Genomic DNA, 18,403 nt, shown 5'->3' with positions numbered 1-18,403 from the left:
GGGCAGCTTTCAAAAATAACTGCTCTCTCATATGACCTTCAGATTCAAAGAAGTTGATCTGAGCCCCTCTTAGGCTCAGATCCTTCCTACCACCTAAAGAACCTAAAGGAGGTACCTTATTCAAGGTCGAGTTTGAGTGGAAATGACAGAAACTTCCAGACCAGGTCATCTCAAGTAAAATCCTAGTCACTTTACAGGCTTTCTTCTTCCACTCATTAGCACCACTGGCTCAACTGTGACTCATCACATCACTGCTAAACTCAGGGACAATACTCTGAATTCAAACCAGAAATAAAATGTTCATAGAGCAAATCTCCACAGAATTTGTTAAACCTTCTTGTGTGGATCAGAGTTAAAAGGTACTTTGTCCATGGGTGCTAAACTGGTGTCTCCTCACCAAACCTGCCAGCAGGGTGATCAACCACTACCAAAGGTAGTGAAAATAGTAACACAGTTTGAGTAAGATAGGTATCAAACAGCATCTTGGCAAACCCCAAAATTTTTGAGTTAGTATTGTATTTCAGTGACTTGAGATATTACATTACCATATAACAGAAAGCTACCCTTTAGCTTTTAAGGACAAGGCTCCTTAAAGTAGGAATGTTTGTTTTGATTTCTTTGACTCTTAAGTTCAACAGAAAGTTTCCTGTTATCACCTAGATGTTTGAGGGAAAGCCAAAGCAAGCAGTTTCACCAGCCCCATTCTATCTATGCATCTTCACATCTCTCCACAGCCCTATTACTTCTTGGACTGACATTAAAGGCTCAGTCAGAAATGCCAAAGTTTACCGGATATTTCTCCATTCTTCCCTTGACTTTATCAGTGCAGTAGAAAGATGTTGTTTTTCAAGAAAACCACAAGTCAACACAATACTGCACTGCACAGCCTACAGACCCATTGTGCAGGTTTTACACGTTTAGGGATATAAAGAATGCTTGGCACAGACACTGAGTTGTAATTGAGACCATCTCTGGGACTGATAAACTGTTCTAGAAATGACGCATCAACCCCTTTTTATTTTGTAGATGCCTGATAGTTAATATTTGCACCACTGCCCTTATTTTAGGGTATGATCCTCAGTTCAAAGCAATTTACAGGTAATTACATTTTTAATTCTTTTTCCAGAGATAAATCTCCTCCTAATGAAACCATACCTGTCTTATCTAGTACCAAATCTCTGGCTGTTTAGGAAGATCACTCTATGAAGTACTGGATGTAGTCCAAACCTGAGAAATTACTTGTATGTACAAACTCTCAAATGTGTTGGAAATCTTGGAGAAGTGTAGTAAAGTGGCTCTGGTTACAGTACTACTAAAGCAATAAAATCAACAGAGTATTTTTAATATTTGTTTAGTAATAGCACTTGACAAATATAGAGCACTGCAACAGTAAACTAAAATCCACTTACATTTTTATTGCTCCTGCTTCAAAAAAAAAAAAAAAAGAAACAAAAGATATCACTTGTAAAATTCTTGTAAGTAGTCATAAGTTTCTTCATTTTATTGACATAGTTTATATAACTGCTGTTATAGTTAGACACTTGATGAGGCAATATTTAAATAAAAAGGAAAAACCCCACAACCCTGTACTAATAGAACCAGTTTGTTCTTAATAACTTTATGCTTTGCTGTACACTGCTGGCACCTATGAAATCAGTCAGAAATGAAACTGTGGTTTCCATTTGAAAACTCCCGAGCACAGAGGAATCTGTCCTTTACGCATGATAAAATCTCGTGACACAGCAAAATATTGCTGCTGCAGTGTCCTCAAGGTGTGCCCTTCGGAGAGTCCTGCGCTGCTCGCTCTCAACTGCTGCAATAATCCATTAAGTAAAAATCATTTACATGCACAAAAACAGCTCAGCTGCTGAATCATGAAGTAAGTATATAATAATTACACGCTATAGCTTTTTTAGCTTGATAATGCTATTATTTTCTTTCAAATTCGCTCTGTAAATATGTTTCAATTATTCCTTAATACAGGCAGTTGCTTGGATAGGCAAATTATTAAATACTAAGTAGCACTGTTCTGTAATAGTTTGTTGGGGGTTTTTTTACCTATATATAAATACACTTTTCACCCTGCTGTAAAACCAATAATGAGTTAAACCTCAGACAGATGAGTATTATCATCCTTTCACAGGTAAGGAAACAGCTACAGGGGGAAATTGTTTCCACAAGGACTCTAAATGCAGCTGGCTACTCCTTGTTCTGATCTCCCATATCTCTAATCACACACCACAGCACTTCCAGAGATCTGATCACAGATGTGTTACGTACATCAATCACATGTTGTGCATTACTGCAAGTGCAGGGAGCTACTTTTTATTTTTAGGTATCCTGCTTCTCTTTCTTTGTACAGTTCAGCCATTCTGAGTCAGACAAAAACACACACACACACACACACACAAACCTGAACAGGATCTATAAAATGGATATCTGAAGTTGTAAAAAGCATTATTATTTATTTCACTGCCAGGCCTAATGGGAAAGTATTAGAAATGCACAGCAGCACATACCTGAGATGTGCTGGGTTATAGACCGATGCACTGCAGGTGGGCATTGCTACTCCAATTTCTGACTCTAATAATGAGGCTGGAAGCCTCAAAAAAAGGAATAAGGACCCTCCAAAGTTCTGCTAAGTTTGGGCAAGGAAAACAGAAGCCTTCAACAACCAAGGGTACAAGAAAAGCTCGTGATGGGTTCAGACCAAAGCTCCATCTTGCTCAATAGTGTTTCTTTTCCCCTGCTGCAAGATTTATGAAAAGAACAGTGAGGAAAACAATATGAAAAAAGGGCAAGACTAGTAATTAATCTCCAGAACCTCTCCCTGTCATCAGCAATTTGCCATTCAGGTCGTCTATCAATTAGAATTGGTTTAGCAAACCTAGTGGATTCTTCTTCCACAGACCTACCTACACATTTTTTTTCAACCTTCATGAAACTTCACTAACCTGTAATATCCTGCAGTAAGAAGTTTTACAACTCATCTGACATAGGAAGGAACACTTTCTACACCTACACGCAGCAGTTTCACTTGATGCCCGCTGGTTACAGCATTGAGAACAGAAAGAGATTTGCAAAGATAACAGGCAAGGGGTTTTGGACTCCTGTGCAGGAAGTAGGACGCTGTTTTCAATCCTAGGGCTGAGGAGAATATTTCAACTGCTACACTTCCATTAAAGTAGGTCAAAATCTTCTTCCTTATTCCCAGAAAGGGACTCGATGTTCTGACTATCAATAGCGTAGAGTGCGGTGCTGAGTCAAGCACTTTTCAAGCAGAGCTCATCAAGACTTTTGCAAGGAGAAATGTTAATGTTCCTAACTCCCTCTTGCCAGTTGGATCCACATACAGCCCACGGAGAAGAACAGAAACTTCTGGCAAGTCTTGAACTGCTTCCTAAAGGCACCTACTTTGAACTGCAGCAGCCCTGGCCAACCTCCCTGGTCTTTGCAGGGTGCCACTCATAGCCTGGATAGCTGAAGGAGGCAACCTTCAAATCACATCATGAAACCTGACAAATCCCGAGTGCATAACTTACTTCTGTGAGTAGTTCTCATCTTTAAACCACACGAGCTTTTCGAATTCTTGTTTCCCTCCTTTGACTGGTACCAAACCCTGAGGAGGTCAGAACACAGACAGGCCAGCAGTGTCAGTGTAGCTACAAGATCAGTAATCAGTATACTGTCAGCAATCTGTGATTTAATTAAGGTATTATGGATATCTCTGTGCCCCTGAAACATGAGGTTAGTATGTTTTTTTCCTTATTACCGAACAGTAAAATAAATAAATAAATAAAAATGCTTGTGCTCAGTTGCTGCGCAAAACATTTATAGTATTTTGCAGTGTACATACAGGTACGGTATTAAAACTTCTGTAAATGCATTTTCCACATCACTTCTGAATTGACTAACACCCAAGTCAATGAATGACACCCTGGTTATCATGCAATCTTTAATCTTCTTCCACTTTATTTTCAACCAGCCAAATGTTTTTAGAGAAGACACTGTCATGTCATTTGAAAAACATGAAACTGTGGAGGATTATTGCCAAGCTTCACAGAAACTGACTTCTGAAAGCATCCCATCCAGCATACTCTAAATGCTTCTATCATATTTCCTGCCATTTAAAAAATATGCTAATTTTGAGCATTAATGGAACATCTTCAAATGGTGATTGTATCTTAAAATAACTTTCCCAACTGCTGAGAACTCAAATCTAGATACATTTTTTGTTTTAGTAGCAGCTATGCTGATTCTCTATTTGCTGATAACATCATATGATCAATATTATTCTTAAATAAAACTAGAATGAAAAGGCTTTAGCTTACCCTTACCTTCTATAGAGACAAAACAAAAAACCTTTCAGCAAGTAAAACAGGACCAGATCAGTGTGGCTCTTTTGAGCTAAACATTAAAAACAAAAAATTGCGAGTACTTGACCATTTGTGGACAACATATTTTATAATAAAATTAGCATCACAGGTAATGACAGATGATGGAGCAGTTCCAGCTGAACACTAAACCAATGCTTGAAAGTATCTGGTTCAAAGTCCTGGGTTGAGGTGTCAGAAACAGCAAAATATCGACAATACTGTCAGCATTTCTAGTTTCTTGAATGGTCATCAGTAGACGAATATTGGAGCGGTTTTACTTGAATTAACTGCCTTTTTCAAATTTATACTTTACCAAATTAGTTTTTATTTTCTCACCCCATAATCCTGTAATGCTGCTAGAAGGACATAATGTAATTAAAATGTAATTGATAAAAAGGGAAATGCATCATTAATAGAAAACAGCAAAACACACTGTGTTAGGGAGAACAGTGTCATCTGGTTTTGGATGGTTAAGCAAAGTCACTGGTGTTACTGCCAATCTACAATAGATTATACCAGTAATGTCAAGGATATGATGATTGCTTGAACTTGCTTTTATTTATAATTTTAGCTTTCCCTCCCTCCCCCTACTCTGTCCTTCACAGACAAGGAATGCTGCATACAATCACTCCTCTAGAAGTTTCCAGTTTTCAGTACATTTAGTTAAAATATGAAATTTTAGCAGTTTTGCCAAGCTAAATTGCTTTAGATCAATTCAACCTTTCATATAGTAAAGTAGCCCAGCTAAATTAAGTATGAATTTATGGACTTTCTGCAAATCATGAAAACTTTGCTTCTACTATTTTATAAAGTCTTTATGTAAAACACAGTTTAAGGTTTATAAAAGCAGTGGCATCTGTAAACCTGGCAACCTAAGTCAAGGTCTATCCCATGCTTCAGCTACATTTGAAAACTTCTAAAAAGACTCAAAAAAAGCCCACTCATACTGGAGAAGGAAAGCAGAAGTATCCAGCAGCCTTTTAAATTAACTGCTACTAATAAATCAAGCTCCTTTTATGCTGGATGTAAGTGTAGTTCAATTATAACACCAAATTAAAGAAAGATTTTCAAGGGAAAATACACCTCTATGTTCCTATAAAGGAATGCTGATAAGGCTTTAATTTCTGAACTTCATGGCAGTTCTGACCTACAGAATTGCTGCAAACAGGCAAAGAATTCCAGGAACCAGAGTCCAGCTTTGATAAAAGAACAAGCTCTGCCATACTCAGGCATGAAGGAAAAAACAAAAAGTGGAACAGACACAAACTGCATCCAGACCAGAGAACTGCACAAGTAAAGGGACACAAAACACTAAATGGAAACAAACTTGAAGCAAATCAGAGATCATAGTAACTCCAAGACTAAGGAGTCAGGTGGCAGGAATACCATAACTGTGTTTAAACAAACTTTTTTTAATAAAATATCTCATTTTTGGATACACAATATTTGGTTACATTTTCAAGTTACCTATATTGTGTATGTGTACTCACATATACACAAAAGGAGTTTCAGAGGAAGCATAAAGAATATTTTTAATAAGTACTCCAAAATGTAATGTTCTCTTGTCTGTGCTAACTTGGCTCAATTACCACAGCTGTTAAATTGAACATTCATAAGTGACTTTTATAGAATGAGGTTATACTACTTTTTTACTTTGAACTCCATCTTCCTATCTGAAAATTTTCTGTCTAATTTTATCAATGCAACAGGATAAACTCACCTATAAGTCAAGGCAAGTTTAAGATAAGTTACAAATTTGCCTTGTAAATAATTTTAAAAGAGAGCTTTTAACATTGCATGAAATACAAGACTTTTATCTAGAACAATCCAACAAACTTTGTTTAGCAAATATATTTTTCAATTAGATGATGACATCATGTCCAGGAGGTACAAATCATCCCTCAGGAGCACTTCATGACTCAGGAGAGATCACAGCTTGTATCCAACAAGCCTTTGGCACCATTGGTGGAGCTGACATGAAAACCCCACTGGTATTTCTTTTAAAAAGGAGGAATCCACAACTTCAGGAAGGGCAGGAGTGCTTCCATGAGGAACTTGGAAGTAGAGACTCAAATATGTGCCTGTAGTGTGAATTTCCTTCAGTTCTGCACAGAAAATGAGAGACGGAACAATCCACCATATGTGAGGTCTCCAGCCTCACTAGCTTTTGGAACACTAGTTGTTTGGAACACTGCTTAGTGTTTTCCCACCTGAATCATGTCAATACCACTGTTTGCAAAGAGCTTCAAGTCCTCTTCATCTAAAAGGCCTATAATTGATCACTTAGTAAACAGTTAAATACTTTTAAACTACGTGGAAAACTGATTTTAGGAACATACTTGCATGTGCTTCCATTCATAAAGAACTAATGTAATAAAATCAGAGTGAATGAAATAGAGTTGAACATTAAATTTTTAAAAATTAACATTTAATGCTAATTAATTTCAGTGGAAATCCACTCGTGTATCACCAAGCAAAATATACATATCAGAAAGATTAATTTAAGAAACATCAGAAAACAAGGAATGAAATAAAAATTATTTTATTCTCTCATTAGAAAACAGAACCAGAAAAGCAAAAGATTTAGAATTGCAGGGGGAAAGGCAGGTAAAGACCACGTTTGACTGCAAAATCACCCTATATCATCAAATGCACCGATGCTACTCCCTTGGTACACCAACCCCTTTAAGGAGTTGCTCTGAAGCTTCTTTCACCAACTATTCCAGGATACAATGATGCTGTTGATTCCTGCAATCACAAGGAACCTATAAGATAACCACTTGGTTAACACAGATAAAACCAAGAGACTGACTAAAAAATTCTTCACTGGATGTTTGCAGCTCTGGAATGAACTTCCTTTACTTCCATGCATCAACATCTTGGACAGGGGGCAAAACTCATCTAATCTTCTGACATTTTGAGAAAGTTTCACAGACGGACACACAAAAATTAAACAGGAAAGGATTTTGTAATCTTTAAGATTATAATAACAAACATTTCAGAATTCTAGTGAAGGATTAGGACCCAAGGAAAGTTCAAACCAAACTGGCATCTATTTCAAAGATATCACAATTTAATCTTATTAAAATACAGCTAAGAGAGAAGGGGAAAATGAAGAAAACCTTCTGGAGGTATGATACACTGCTTTTAGAAATACTTTATCGGGGCAAGTTTCTTATGAGACTAGATAGGAGGAGGCAAGGACATGAATAGCCCAGTGAGAGGGGCCTCACCTCAAAGAAAAGACACACTCCACAGCTTTAAATCTCCATTCAAAAATCATATACACAGAAGCACTAGAAACAGAGAAGCTTGAATTTCCCTTCCTGAGTCATTACTGAGCTCAGTTATCCCATTTTTTTTTTTTTTTTTTTCTGACATAATGAGTTGATCTGGCATCACCTGGCACACAGATAGCAGCAAACCCCACAGAAAGGGTAACAAACCTCCCTTTGAAAAGCTAATCTTTGGACTGATGGTAGCCTAGAACAGAAAGTCTCCCAGTTCATGGGAAGACCCTCTTGCCTATTGGAGGGACACTGTTCAAAGCAGTGCCACTTGGCAGAAACAACTTTCAGACTCCCTGGTCTAGGGAGGGAACATGGTTTGAGTCTGGTAATGGACATCACTTCCTTGGCCAAGGAATAACCAGGTGGTACTTTTTGTTTCTGTCTGCAATATCTAAGCACCTTTCAGACAGATTTTCAAAGGAAGTCAGGTTTACCTAATTGCATCTGTCCATCTACCTGCTGAGCCCTCTTTAATTAAATCCTTAACTGACTAGCAAATTTCAGCCAAAAGCTGCCAGTACTCTCAAGGAGAATTAAGTTCCTACAAGTTTCATTAAGGAGAAGGGGAAAAAAAAAGGGGGGGGCACCAGATGAGAAGACAAACTCAAATTAGAAGCCCTGCTTTGTGAATGGCTATGGTAGGACACAAGCAGTAATCCCTTCCACGACACCAGCCGGTCTCTGGACACAGACTGACTCATCAGCACAGAGGCATCTCCAACCCAGCCAACTGCTGCCTTAGGAGAGGTGCTGGGATGTGCCCTGCATGTGACTTTCTTGAATAAAGCACCATCATGCCCACTATCTTTCTGCAAAACGGGCTCCAGCTGATGTGTGCTGCATGTGATCACAGAAGGGTTTTGCTTGCTGTGCATCTGCCTCCAAAAGAGCTAATTCAGTTTGAGGATCCTGCCTTGTCTCAAGCAAAAAATGCACAATAAACTGCTCAAACCTGCAAGGGGAAAGAAAGTTAAGATGATCTTCAAGGTCAGGGCTTTGAGCAACCTGGTCTAGTGGAAGGTGTTCCCGGCCCTGGCATGGGGTTGGAACCAGATGATCTTTAAGGTCCCTTCCAAGACAAACCATTCTGTGATTCTGTGATCTTGAAGCACAGAGGGTACTTGAAAGCCATCCATAAAGTGCAAAGGGATTTCAAGGCACTGATGATTTTAGATGGGTTTTGAAATACTGAGAAACCTGCCTTCCCTGTAACTCCTAACTTTGGGTGTCTATATCCTTTTCAGATCTGGACTGAAGCATGTTGCTAGGCTGCCAACAACTGCCAAGCAACAAATCACAGCACATAGATTGAAGCCACACTTACAATGCAGCATATTGAGCATGTTTTATTGTTAAAAAATCAATAATGTGCATTGCCATAATAAAATGTAAAATGTGATTATATTTTTCCCCAGGGGGTGGAAAAAATAAGAATAAAAATCCTGTAAATCATTCTTATTGCCCTTCCAAAGTAAAACTTATACATTCATTCTTGAATCTGTTATAAAATCAAATTAATTTCCACTATTAATGAACAAAGCCACTCACGTTGCACAACATGTAATTAAGATTCCTACTACTTCTTTCTGAGCTCCTTCTATTCATTGCCCCACCAAATTATTAAAACAAAGCAGTTACTATGGTAACTAATTCATTCTCTGCATTATTATATTGTTTCTAAACATCAGCGTCTAGTCCTTCTGACTTTCATGCCCTAAATTCCAGTTTGAAATCCTAAACTTTTGTCTTGTTCATCAGGAAAACCCTTTACAATCTATGCATTCATGCAGATAAGGATAGCTAGAGCACAGCTGCTTTTGTTTATTGCAAGAAGAAGTGTTACTAAATTATTTGAGTTTGATAAATTGGTTATGCCTGCATGTAAGCACAGAGCAGCACTCGGGGAACAAGGATGGGAGTTTGTGGAGCACCACACAAACAGGCAAAGATGACCATCTGCAGGTTGGCTAAACTAACAGCCACCACCAAAAATGACTGGCAGATGTTGTGGAAACTAAGCAGCACCTGCCTAAGTGGTATTTGATACCCAGGAAAACACCACATGCCTATGACTGATACAATCAAGACAGAAAGGAACAGCAGGGAATAAGAAAACAGTGATAAAATTGCCTGGGAAAAAAAAGTTTTCTTAGCACTTAATAAAACTATTTCTTCAAATGTGCACTCCTTGACAAAAAGAGACATTTATCGTGTATTTAATTAACGCTTATAATTATTCTTGATTACCTATTAGCAGGAGTCAGAGTCTAATTGTATTTGAGTGTCATCATCTAGCACACAAGGAAACTTTCTGAAAAATAGAGGCAGGATCAAAAGAATAAAGAGTCTTTACTCTTCATCTTTTGCTGTCCTACTGCCATTACCTGTAATTTTTGGTGTGTTTTTTTGGTGTGTCTCCATTTAAATGACAGAATGACAGGTTTGAACATTCAGTGCATAGGACAATCCTTTGAAAAATAAACACCAGGAAAAGGGAAACATGAGTAATTTTTAACAGCTAATTCTTGCCTTTAAAAAAAAAGTCCCAAACACATCTGCTCAAAGTCACAAGCAATTGAAATTTAGTTCTCACAGGAAAGGAAGAAGGAACGTTTTTATTTAAGTATCTGAGCAGAGTCATGAATCACTGCAGGATTGTGGATCTCCAGTGGTACCAACGGGTGTGCTTTCACCTGAGGCAAATGCCAGGTACTTTCACAATTAGCAAAGCCTCCCTTTTAAAGGGATTCCAAGAGTATTACAACAGCCTGCTGCTATTTATATCCCAGTAGCTCTGAAATTCTCCAACAGACTGTTTTCTGTCACAGAAAAAGAAAAGGCACAGAGGTAGCTTTTGTTTTCTAACCTGCTACCTGACTTTGGAAGAACTACCAGATAAAACACAGGTTTCTTAACTCCAAATGACCTGTTCATCAGATCACAATGACTTTTCTAAGGAGGAGAGACATCTCTGCAAGACACTCTTCCCCTGGCAAAGCCTGCATGCAATTCCTCCTGTTTAAGGAGAGGCACCCTTCAGGTTCAGTACTGACCTCGTGGAACAAGGACACAAGGATGGAGCAGCAGATGCCTCCAGCACTGGAAGACTGTCTCCACTTTTATTTTCTTGTTTCCACTTGCATAATCACACTCCTGACTGCACTAAGGCAGGAAACAAAATAAAATCCTTTTTTGCATCTCAGACTGCACTTCCCTGAGGATGGGAACTGCCTCTGTGAAAGCTGAACACAACTGCTTTAATTAGATGACTACTTAAATTTTTCAGTATGTTTACCTAGACACTTAATCTTTGCTCAACTCAGTTTTTTCAGAGCACAGTGTAAAGCTACATATAAATCAAGGCCTTCCAGTGCATCTTCCCTGACCTCAGGCAGAAATAAGTACATATTACCAAGTACTTCTAAAGCTTTTAAAAGTTTTACCAGGCACTCATCTGCACTGTATAAAAGGTAAATATGAAGTCTGAAAATACTTTTTAAATTCTCTGAAGACTATTCAGGAATCAGATGATGAGATGTAGTTACATACTGAATTTTGACTCAAATATCTATGATACTACAAATACAATTATTACAACCCTTTAAAACTAGTGTCATGCTATATTATTTTCTGTATTTAAAACTGTCTTTGACACCAACATTAAAGGAAACTCTTCTGACTTCATTCTAGTGTCAAGATGTGGTGTTGTGGATATATCACAGCTGAACATAGCTGCTGTCATAAGCAAGCAGTGTATTTTATTTCAATATACCAATCACAATGTAGCAATACAGATAAAATATATAATGCCGGACTGCACAAAAGCACAGTTTTTCTTTAAAACACTCATAATGAATCAGTGACTTGAATGTTTCAACAAAATCTAAAAATCTCACTGAGATTCCTTTCTCCATATGGTTTCTTTTTTTTCCTCAGTTTTCTTGTCGAAGTAATGTTTTTCATTAGCAGCTACTGTTTAGTATCATTTAGGGCAAAATGGGCTTTTAAGCTAATTCTTTTTTCATACAGCTTGCATTGTTGCTAGTAAGATGTCTGGAACATTGTAGTAGCTGAAGTGCATGCAAATCCAAACGCTGTTTAGGTAGCACACCCTGAAGACTCAGGTTACAAAAGCAGGTGACTGCAGCAAGCCCAAAAGAAAGCCAAAACCACCTTGCACTGTAAATACTGATATTAAGGACAAAACCAGAAACCAAACATTAGCCTGTGCATAAGCATTTCAACTATAATTCTGAGATAAAGAACGGTTTTTCATTAGAGTAAACATACCCCAAATATGTAGATAATTTTCCTTAGTATTTGGGAAGTGGCAAATGATCTCGTTATGTGATGATTCATGGTAGCACCATTTAAATATTATTATTTCAAAGTCAACTTATCTTAGTCCTTTGAACAGCCTTCCTGTTCTTTGAAGGCAACTTTTACCTAATTCTCTATATTACCAAATACTCAAAAATATTTTCAAAGTCTTTACAAGTAAAACACAGACTGTGTTGAATTGTTAAACGACGCTTGTATGAAACACGCAGAAGTGTGTATTTTTATGTTAAAACACTTGTATCTGAAAGTAACTTGGTTTTTTCATAGAATATTCTGCTTAGGTTATCCACAGAAAACTCTGCTTGCTTAAACTCTTTCATTTGTTACAGCTGAAAGATTTGATAGCTGTTCCCGCAGAAAGATTTTGGTAGCTTTTACTACCCGATTCCTAATTTAATTTATACTGGATTTCTAGGGAGAAAAGGAATTTTCTCCAGTTCAAACCCTTATGTATTTGCTGAAGGCACTTAAGGTTAGAAAATTACATTTTTGCAAAGGTTAATTGGTACTTTATAAAGGAGCAACTTTGACTTAGGAAACAAATGATAAAATATTAGGAATCTTTTAGCTCCCTCTGCTGCCCTAATCCTTCACTAAGCTGCCTTCTAAAGTCTGTCAAAGACACCAAGCAACTAGGCAGCCCATTAATCCCTTTTTTAAAGAAACACTTGGCATATTTAGTGTGCCTAGTACTCAGATCAGTCAGCATAAAGAAAACTCATCTGCACATTGTACTATATCCTTATTTTCTCTGGTATCTGTAGCAAGTGAGACAACAAAGAACATTTTCATATTTGGGTGTCAGTTAAGAAAATTGATTATCTCCTTCTCCAAAGAACTTACCATCTGCAATTCTCACTTACGTCAGAAAGAGCTAAGGGCACTCACTGCCTGCAAACATTTATTCCTCCTTCCTTTTATTTATGATCAACTCACACAGTACATACCAACTTTAGTAAAAAGCCTTTTTCACATTAGGGAGAACCCAGACCTTGCCAAAGTAGGCCATCTCCCCTATTAATATGCAGAAAACTTAACTGCCTAATTTCACAACTGCAAGAGGTCAAATCACAGTTTACACCAGCCAGATAGGATCCATCAGTGGTCATGAAAAAACACTTGGTATTTGTCAATCTGGTACTTTCCACTTGTTAAGAAGCCAAGCTACTACATGCACAAGCAAAAGCAGAAAAAAAAATCAGGAAAGAGATTGCATTTTTTTAAACTAAGTCACTCTGTATTTCGAGATTTCTTTATCAATTTGGAAAGACAACTAAATTCAATTCATACCTGCTTTTTTTTCTCTGCATTCCTCCTGGAACCATCACCATACCAGATCAACTCTGAGGTGGATTCATCTTACTGAATCTCATACAATATAGCACAACAAGCAAAAAAAAAGAAGCTCTAAAAACATGGATGTTTTCTTACAGGGAAAGAAGGCCTAGGCCATGTCCTTGAAAAGAAACTACTCGTTTATCGTGCACTTTTACTGTCCTTCAAACTGTGTCACACTTGGGTATTTGCCAGTAATCAAACATTCCCAAAGAAAGGCTGCCCTTCATAAAAGCAAAGATGAGAGATTTTATCTGAAATTTCAGAAATTCATCCCATTAATATGCACTTTATTTTCCAATTCATGATTCAATTCCTGGCCAACCCTTCTTTCCTTAGGTAACAAAATGGCACTGTTAAAATAGCTAAAAAACATTTCAACTTTTCTTCAGGGCACTTTTAAAAAGGATGAGGCAACACGTGTATAAAGAATAACCTGCAGATGAATACTAGTGCTGCATAAAAAGGAAAAAGAAAAGACTTTGAATGAGTGTTCGAGAATTCTCAGGTGTGCTAAGATGCTTTTTGCCTCCTTAAAAGCAGAATCAGAAAAAAAATTTTAAAAAGAACATCTGTCTGGGGGCAGATAGGGTCTTCACAGACTTGTACTTGCACATGCTGCAGTCTTTGCTGGGTAAATATCACATGAGGTGCTCTGGGAAGACATTTCTGGTTTCAAGCAATTATCAAACTGGAAAAGTCACTCTCAGTTTTGCAGTTTCATTTCCAGTATTGTGCTGTAGTTTAATCCCTATTACCTGTGTAAACAAGCAAGATGGAATGAGAGAGGAGACACCCCTTTCCTCCTCCCAGTTCCACCAGTGTCCCTAAGCTCCCCCCTGCAAGGAGTTCCCTAAAGCTTGGAAAGCAGTGGCTGCCTGAGCACTGTGTATTACACAAAATGATGTATTTAGAGAAAATTCACTGTGCTCATCAAGCCCCTTCACAGACAATTCAGACAATGCAAAATTTTCCCCACATGCAGCCACCTCCTGTTCCCTCCTGCTTCATCTCTTGGTGCCCAGCAAAGGCAACAGAGGTCAGACATTCCAAGGTAACTTCCAAGGAAGGGGCAGTGAAACATACACACATTTAATTAAGGATTTCTAGAATATAAGCAAATACACAGCATTGTTTACAGTTTGCTACAATATAAAGCACAATAATACCTTAATTAGAGATAACAACTTTTCAAAATGCCAAAAACATTTTGAATTTTTCAAATTACCCACAAAATGAACACATTTTATTTTTGCACTGTGACACTTCCAACTGTTCTGCCAAATGTATACTGCTATAATTATGCTTTGCAATCACCAGCATCACCGGAGAGGGGGACAAAGAACAATATAATCAGTAACTAATTAAGCTTTCACATGCCTTGATACCATTTATCTTCAAGGGAAGAATCCTAAATGTTATTTTACAAATTGTGAAGTGAGATTAATATTAGCATCTCAGAGTGCCCCAAATCATGTCCTTATGCCTAAGTATAATTCACAGCTACTGGAGGAAGTTAGAAACCAGAATTTAACACCTGGCTTTTTCAAGGGACGATCTTCAACAGCAATTGAAATGTGCACGAAAATGTAATTGCAAACAGCTTTGGGATTAAAAGCAAATATTCAATTTGATATTTAAGAAGTCACTGAAGGGAATCACAGGTACCTCAGAGACAAAATCATTTACTCAGCTACATTAAGAGAGGACTAATTGCTCCCAAAGTAATAGAAACGGGGGGGTGGGTTTTTTGCATTGAGTAGCAACTGAAATTTATCAGTACTACTCCCATACTATCCTTAGCTCACAAGGTAATAGGAATTCCAGTGCTGCCTGTTCAATTTGCTTATTTTGCACGATTAGTTACTAAAAGCAAGTGTGCAAATTACCTAAAGGCACGGGGAAGCAGATCAACTCAAAAAACATAGTACCTGCACAGTTATCCAACTTCCCAGAGCATTTCTGGTAACCCACGAACCCCACAGGAAAAGCTGTGTGCAATCCTGTGTCATGTTCCCAACGTGAGCATTTCAGTTTGGGGATCTGGTCCACACCATTAACTTTTCAAAACCTGAACTTCAACTTGTTATATCCCCTCCTCCAAGAGGGATACAGACAGTGATGAAACGCTATATGGCACCACCAGAATGGCACTAGTGTTTCTTTATGGATAAAATAATATATAAATGTCTGCCCATCACATATTATGTTCAACCATTTATAAAAAAATACATATTTAGTAGTAGTTAGCAAATTATTGCAGCCTGTTTCTAAGTGAACTTGCAATAAAAATAAAATGCACCTGAAAAATAATTCTCTTCTGAGGGAAAGTTCAAGAGAAGAAAGCTATGTACAGACTGATGCAAAAAATAGCTGATAGAGAAGATAAACCACCTATAAAAGCTCATTACATTTCCTGAGCTTTGTAAAACATTATGCATATTTCCAAAATATAAAACACTTAGGTTGTTACCAAAGGTACATACATTAGAGAGCTATTCTGAATATTTAATTTTTAAATCTGAACAGGACCATATGTATAAAAAAGCCATTCTATAATAAACTAGTCCCCTAGTTTTTATCCCACTTGACACAATTGCAGGGATAGCAATTTAAAATCATCAACCAGAGAGATGTGCTTACAAGCCTCAAAGAACATTTGGGCACACAGACACTCAAGAGCAGCACACAGGTCAAACACTTTAAAGAGCCAAACTGGGTTCCCATAACCATAAAATTCCAAGCATGTTTCCTTATCCATTGTTTCACCCCTTCTCCTCCTGACCATCTTCTGCCTTGTCTTCCCACTCTATTTTTCCAACCTGGTTATTTGTCTAGCACATGGTAAATGGGATTAGGAAGCAGAGGTGGCTAAAACAACTTTTTTCCCTACGTTATTTTCCAGCTGGATCAATTCCCTGCACTGCATGGCCGCACAGATTTCACTGTAGGATGCAGTGAATTGTGCAGAGCTGGGAAAAACAAGCCAGACAAAAGGCACTGATTAAACAGCATCACTAGATGTGAGCACGAAGCCTGGGGGAAGCCACTGCTATTTCAGTCACAGTGGCTGCTGGTCTGTCACCTCTGTCCCTGGCAACATTCCTTCCCACATCATCACAGACTTTCTTGCCCTCTTAAGTTGTTCTGCTGCTCAATGTGAGCCCATAAGAAGGCTGAAATTGCACCGAGCGGGTTGAGCTGATCTGACTGCTGGTTGCCACCAAAAGGGACAGGTTTCTCATTCCTCTTCACAATTTGCTGATTCATCTGACTAACACAGGCCAAAATCAACCAACCAAAAAGAGTTAATATTCTCCATTTTTTATTGAAGAGTCAGATACAGAGACTCTAGGATGAGGACCCGAGACTGGGAGCAGAGAAGATGACCATGCATTGCATCAGCACACTCCTCAATCATTTCTAGCTGATGCAACTGTAGAGCTGCCCAGAAAGTGGGGCAGCTTTCACGATTTCCCTGTCCTCAGCAGTCAGTTCCCCGTTTCTCTGAGCAGGGATTAGTCTCCAGTGAGCAGATTCAACTGGCCACTTGGCCAACCAGTCTAGGTGGGACCTGGCAACCATGGTTGGGCTTGGCCAGTTTTAGAAGAGACTAACAAGGAGATTAATCACCCAAACCCAATGTGGAACTGCACCCTTTGATACTTGGATAAAATGTTTCTTTCTCTGGCCACGTTGGGCTAAACAGTCCTAGCAACCCCCATTGACATTTTCCAACTGCCCCTTCCATGCAACTGCTTTGTCAGCAGAACAGTGATCTGGACTGAGGAATTTACCTAAATGGACAATTTACCAACAAAAAAGGGTGTTTTCAGTATGAGACATCTCCTCAATGTAGCTCATTATATGGTCACACTCATATTGGCACAAAGGAAGGGGAAAAGACAAGGACAGAAATCATCTGCTCACACGACATGCCTACCACGGAAGAGCCTGAAGACCAACGTGTGGAGGAGCAAACGTTTCACCTGCAGTTCACTGCTTCAGTATTAGACATGACACAGAGACCATGTGCCCACAAGTCTGTACACTGACACCCAGAGTGTCAAAATGACATTAACTGTTTTCTTGCATTTTAAAGAGGATCTAAGATCTCATTATAAAAATTTACTCCAAATCATTCATGAATATTCTTACAAATAGTACACCTTATCCCTCGACCTGCTTTCACGCCAGCTCTAAAAGCACATTTGCAGAGAATACCAGGAATATAAAATTTGTCATTTGTGACTTAAAGTAAAATGACATACCCAAACGATTATCTTCCTTTAACTAGAATTCAGGCTATTTTTATTAATATTCATTAAATTTGGGGGCCTTCTGCAATTTTTTTTGTGTTTTGCTTTCACTTGATTTTTTTACTTCCTTTCAAGGATCAGATACAGGCTCTTAAATCAATCTACATGGAGCAAGCCTGTAGATAAAGACCCTTGAGAGCACTATATGGTCACCTTAGTCTTTTAAGATTGTTATTTTATATAAAACCACAATCTTTCACAATGTCTGAGCAGAATGTTGTAAAATGCTAAGATGAAAGCAAACTCAATTGTAGAATAGTTCACACTCTACTTGCTTTTATTTGCCTAGATCTGTTTTCAGCATTTGTGCACAGTCAGTATCATCTCAACAGGAACTGCAACTCAATTAAAAATACACTGAATGACCAAAAGAAAAGAGTTCCAGTCTTCAGAAACATCAGTAATCCACAAAATTAACACAGTTAACATTAGAAATTGAAATGCCCAACCTTCAAATATGCGATCCAGACGTTGCCGCTTCACTTTGTGTTTGTCCATTAGAGATGTAAGAGTGGAAGCTCAAAGAACGTCCCCACACAGCTTGGTGATGGTCTCCTCACACCAGCCACCAGTCAGAAATGCTCAGTCTTTTATAAACTTATTTTCACCTGTGAACAGAAAGATAAAATTACTAAACTTTAAAACACACCTTTTTTTCTTTTTTGGCACCTCTTTCCAGAAAGATGATCTACACGTATTCTAAAGAACTAACAAAAAAAAAAAAAACATAAAGTTCTTAAAT

At 38.1% G+C, this 18,403-nt stretch overlaps 1 protein-coding gene across 3 annotated transcripts in view; it reads right to left on the bottom strand.

Annotated features, from left to right (window-relative positions):
• Nucleotides 1-18,403, bottom strand: part of CTBP1 (C-terminal binding protein 1) — a 239,939-nt gene that overhangs the window by 165,473 nt on the left and 56,063 nt on the right. For all 3 annotated transcript variants that reach the window (XM_027736582.2, XM_039383430.1, XM_027736585.2), the window contains exon 2: nt 18,111-18,269. In XM_027736582.2, the coding sequence (XP_027592383.1) occupies nt 18,111-18,159 (49 nt within the window). In that variant the 5' untranslated portion in view covers nt 18,160-18,269. The remainder of the gene's footprint in view (nt 1-18,110; nt 18,270-18,403) is intronic.

The sequence above is a fragment of the Pipra filicauda genome, unplaced genomic scaffold (genome assembly GCF_003945595.2).
Source record: "Pipra filicauda isolate LSUMZ 115617 unplaced genomic scaffold, ASM394559v2 scaffold30_size5312502_pilon, whole genome shotgun sequence".
Lineage (NCBI taxonomy): Eukaryota > Metazoa > Chordata > Aves > Passeriformes > Pipridae > Pipra > Pipra filicauda.
This window is presented reverse-complemented; position numbering and strand designations above follow the sequence as displayed.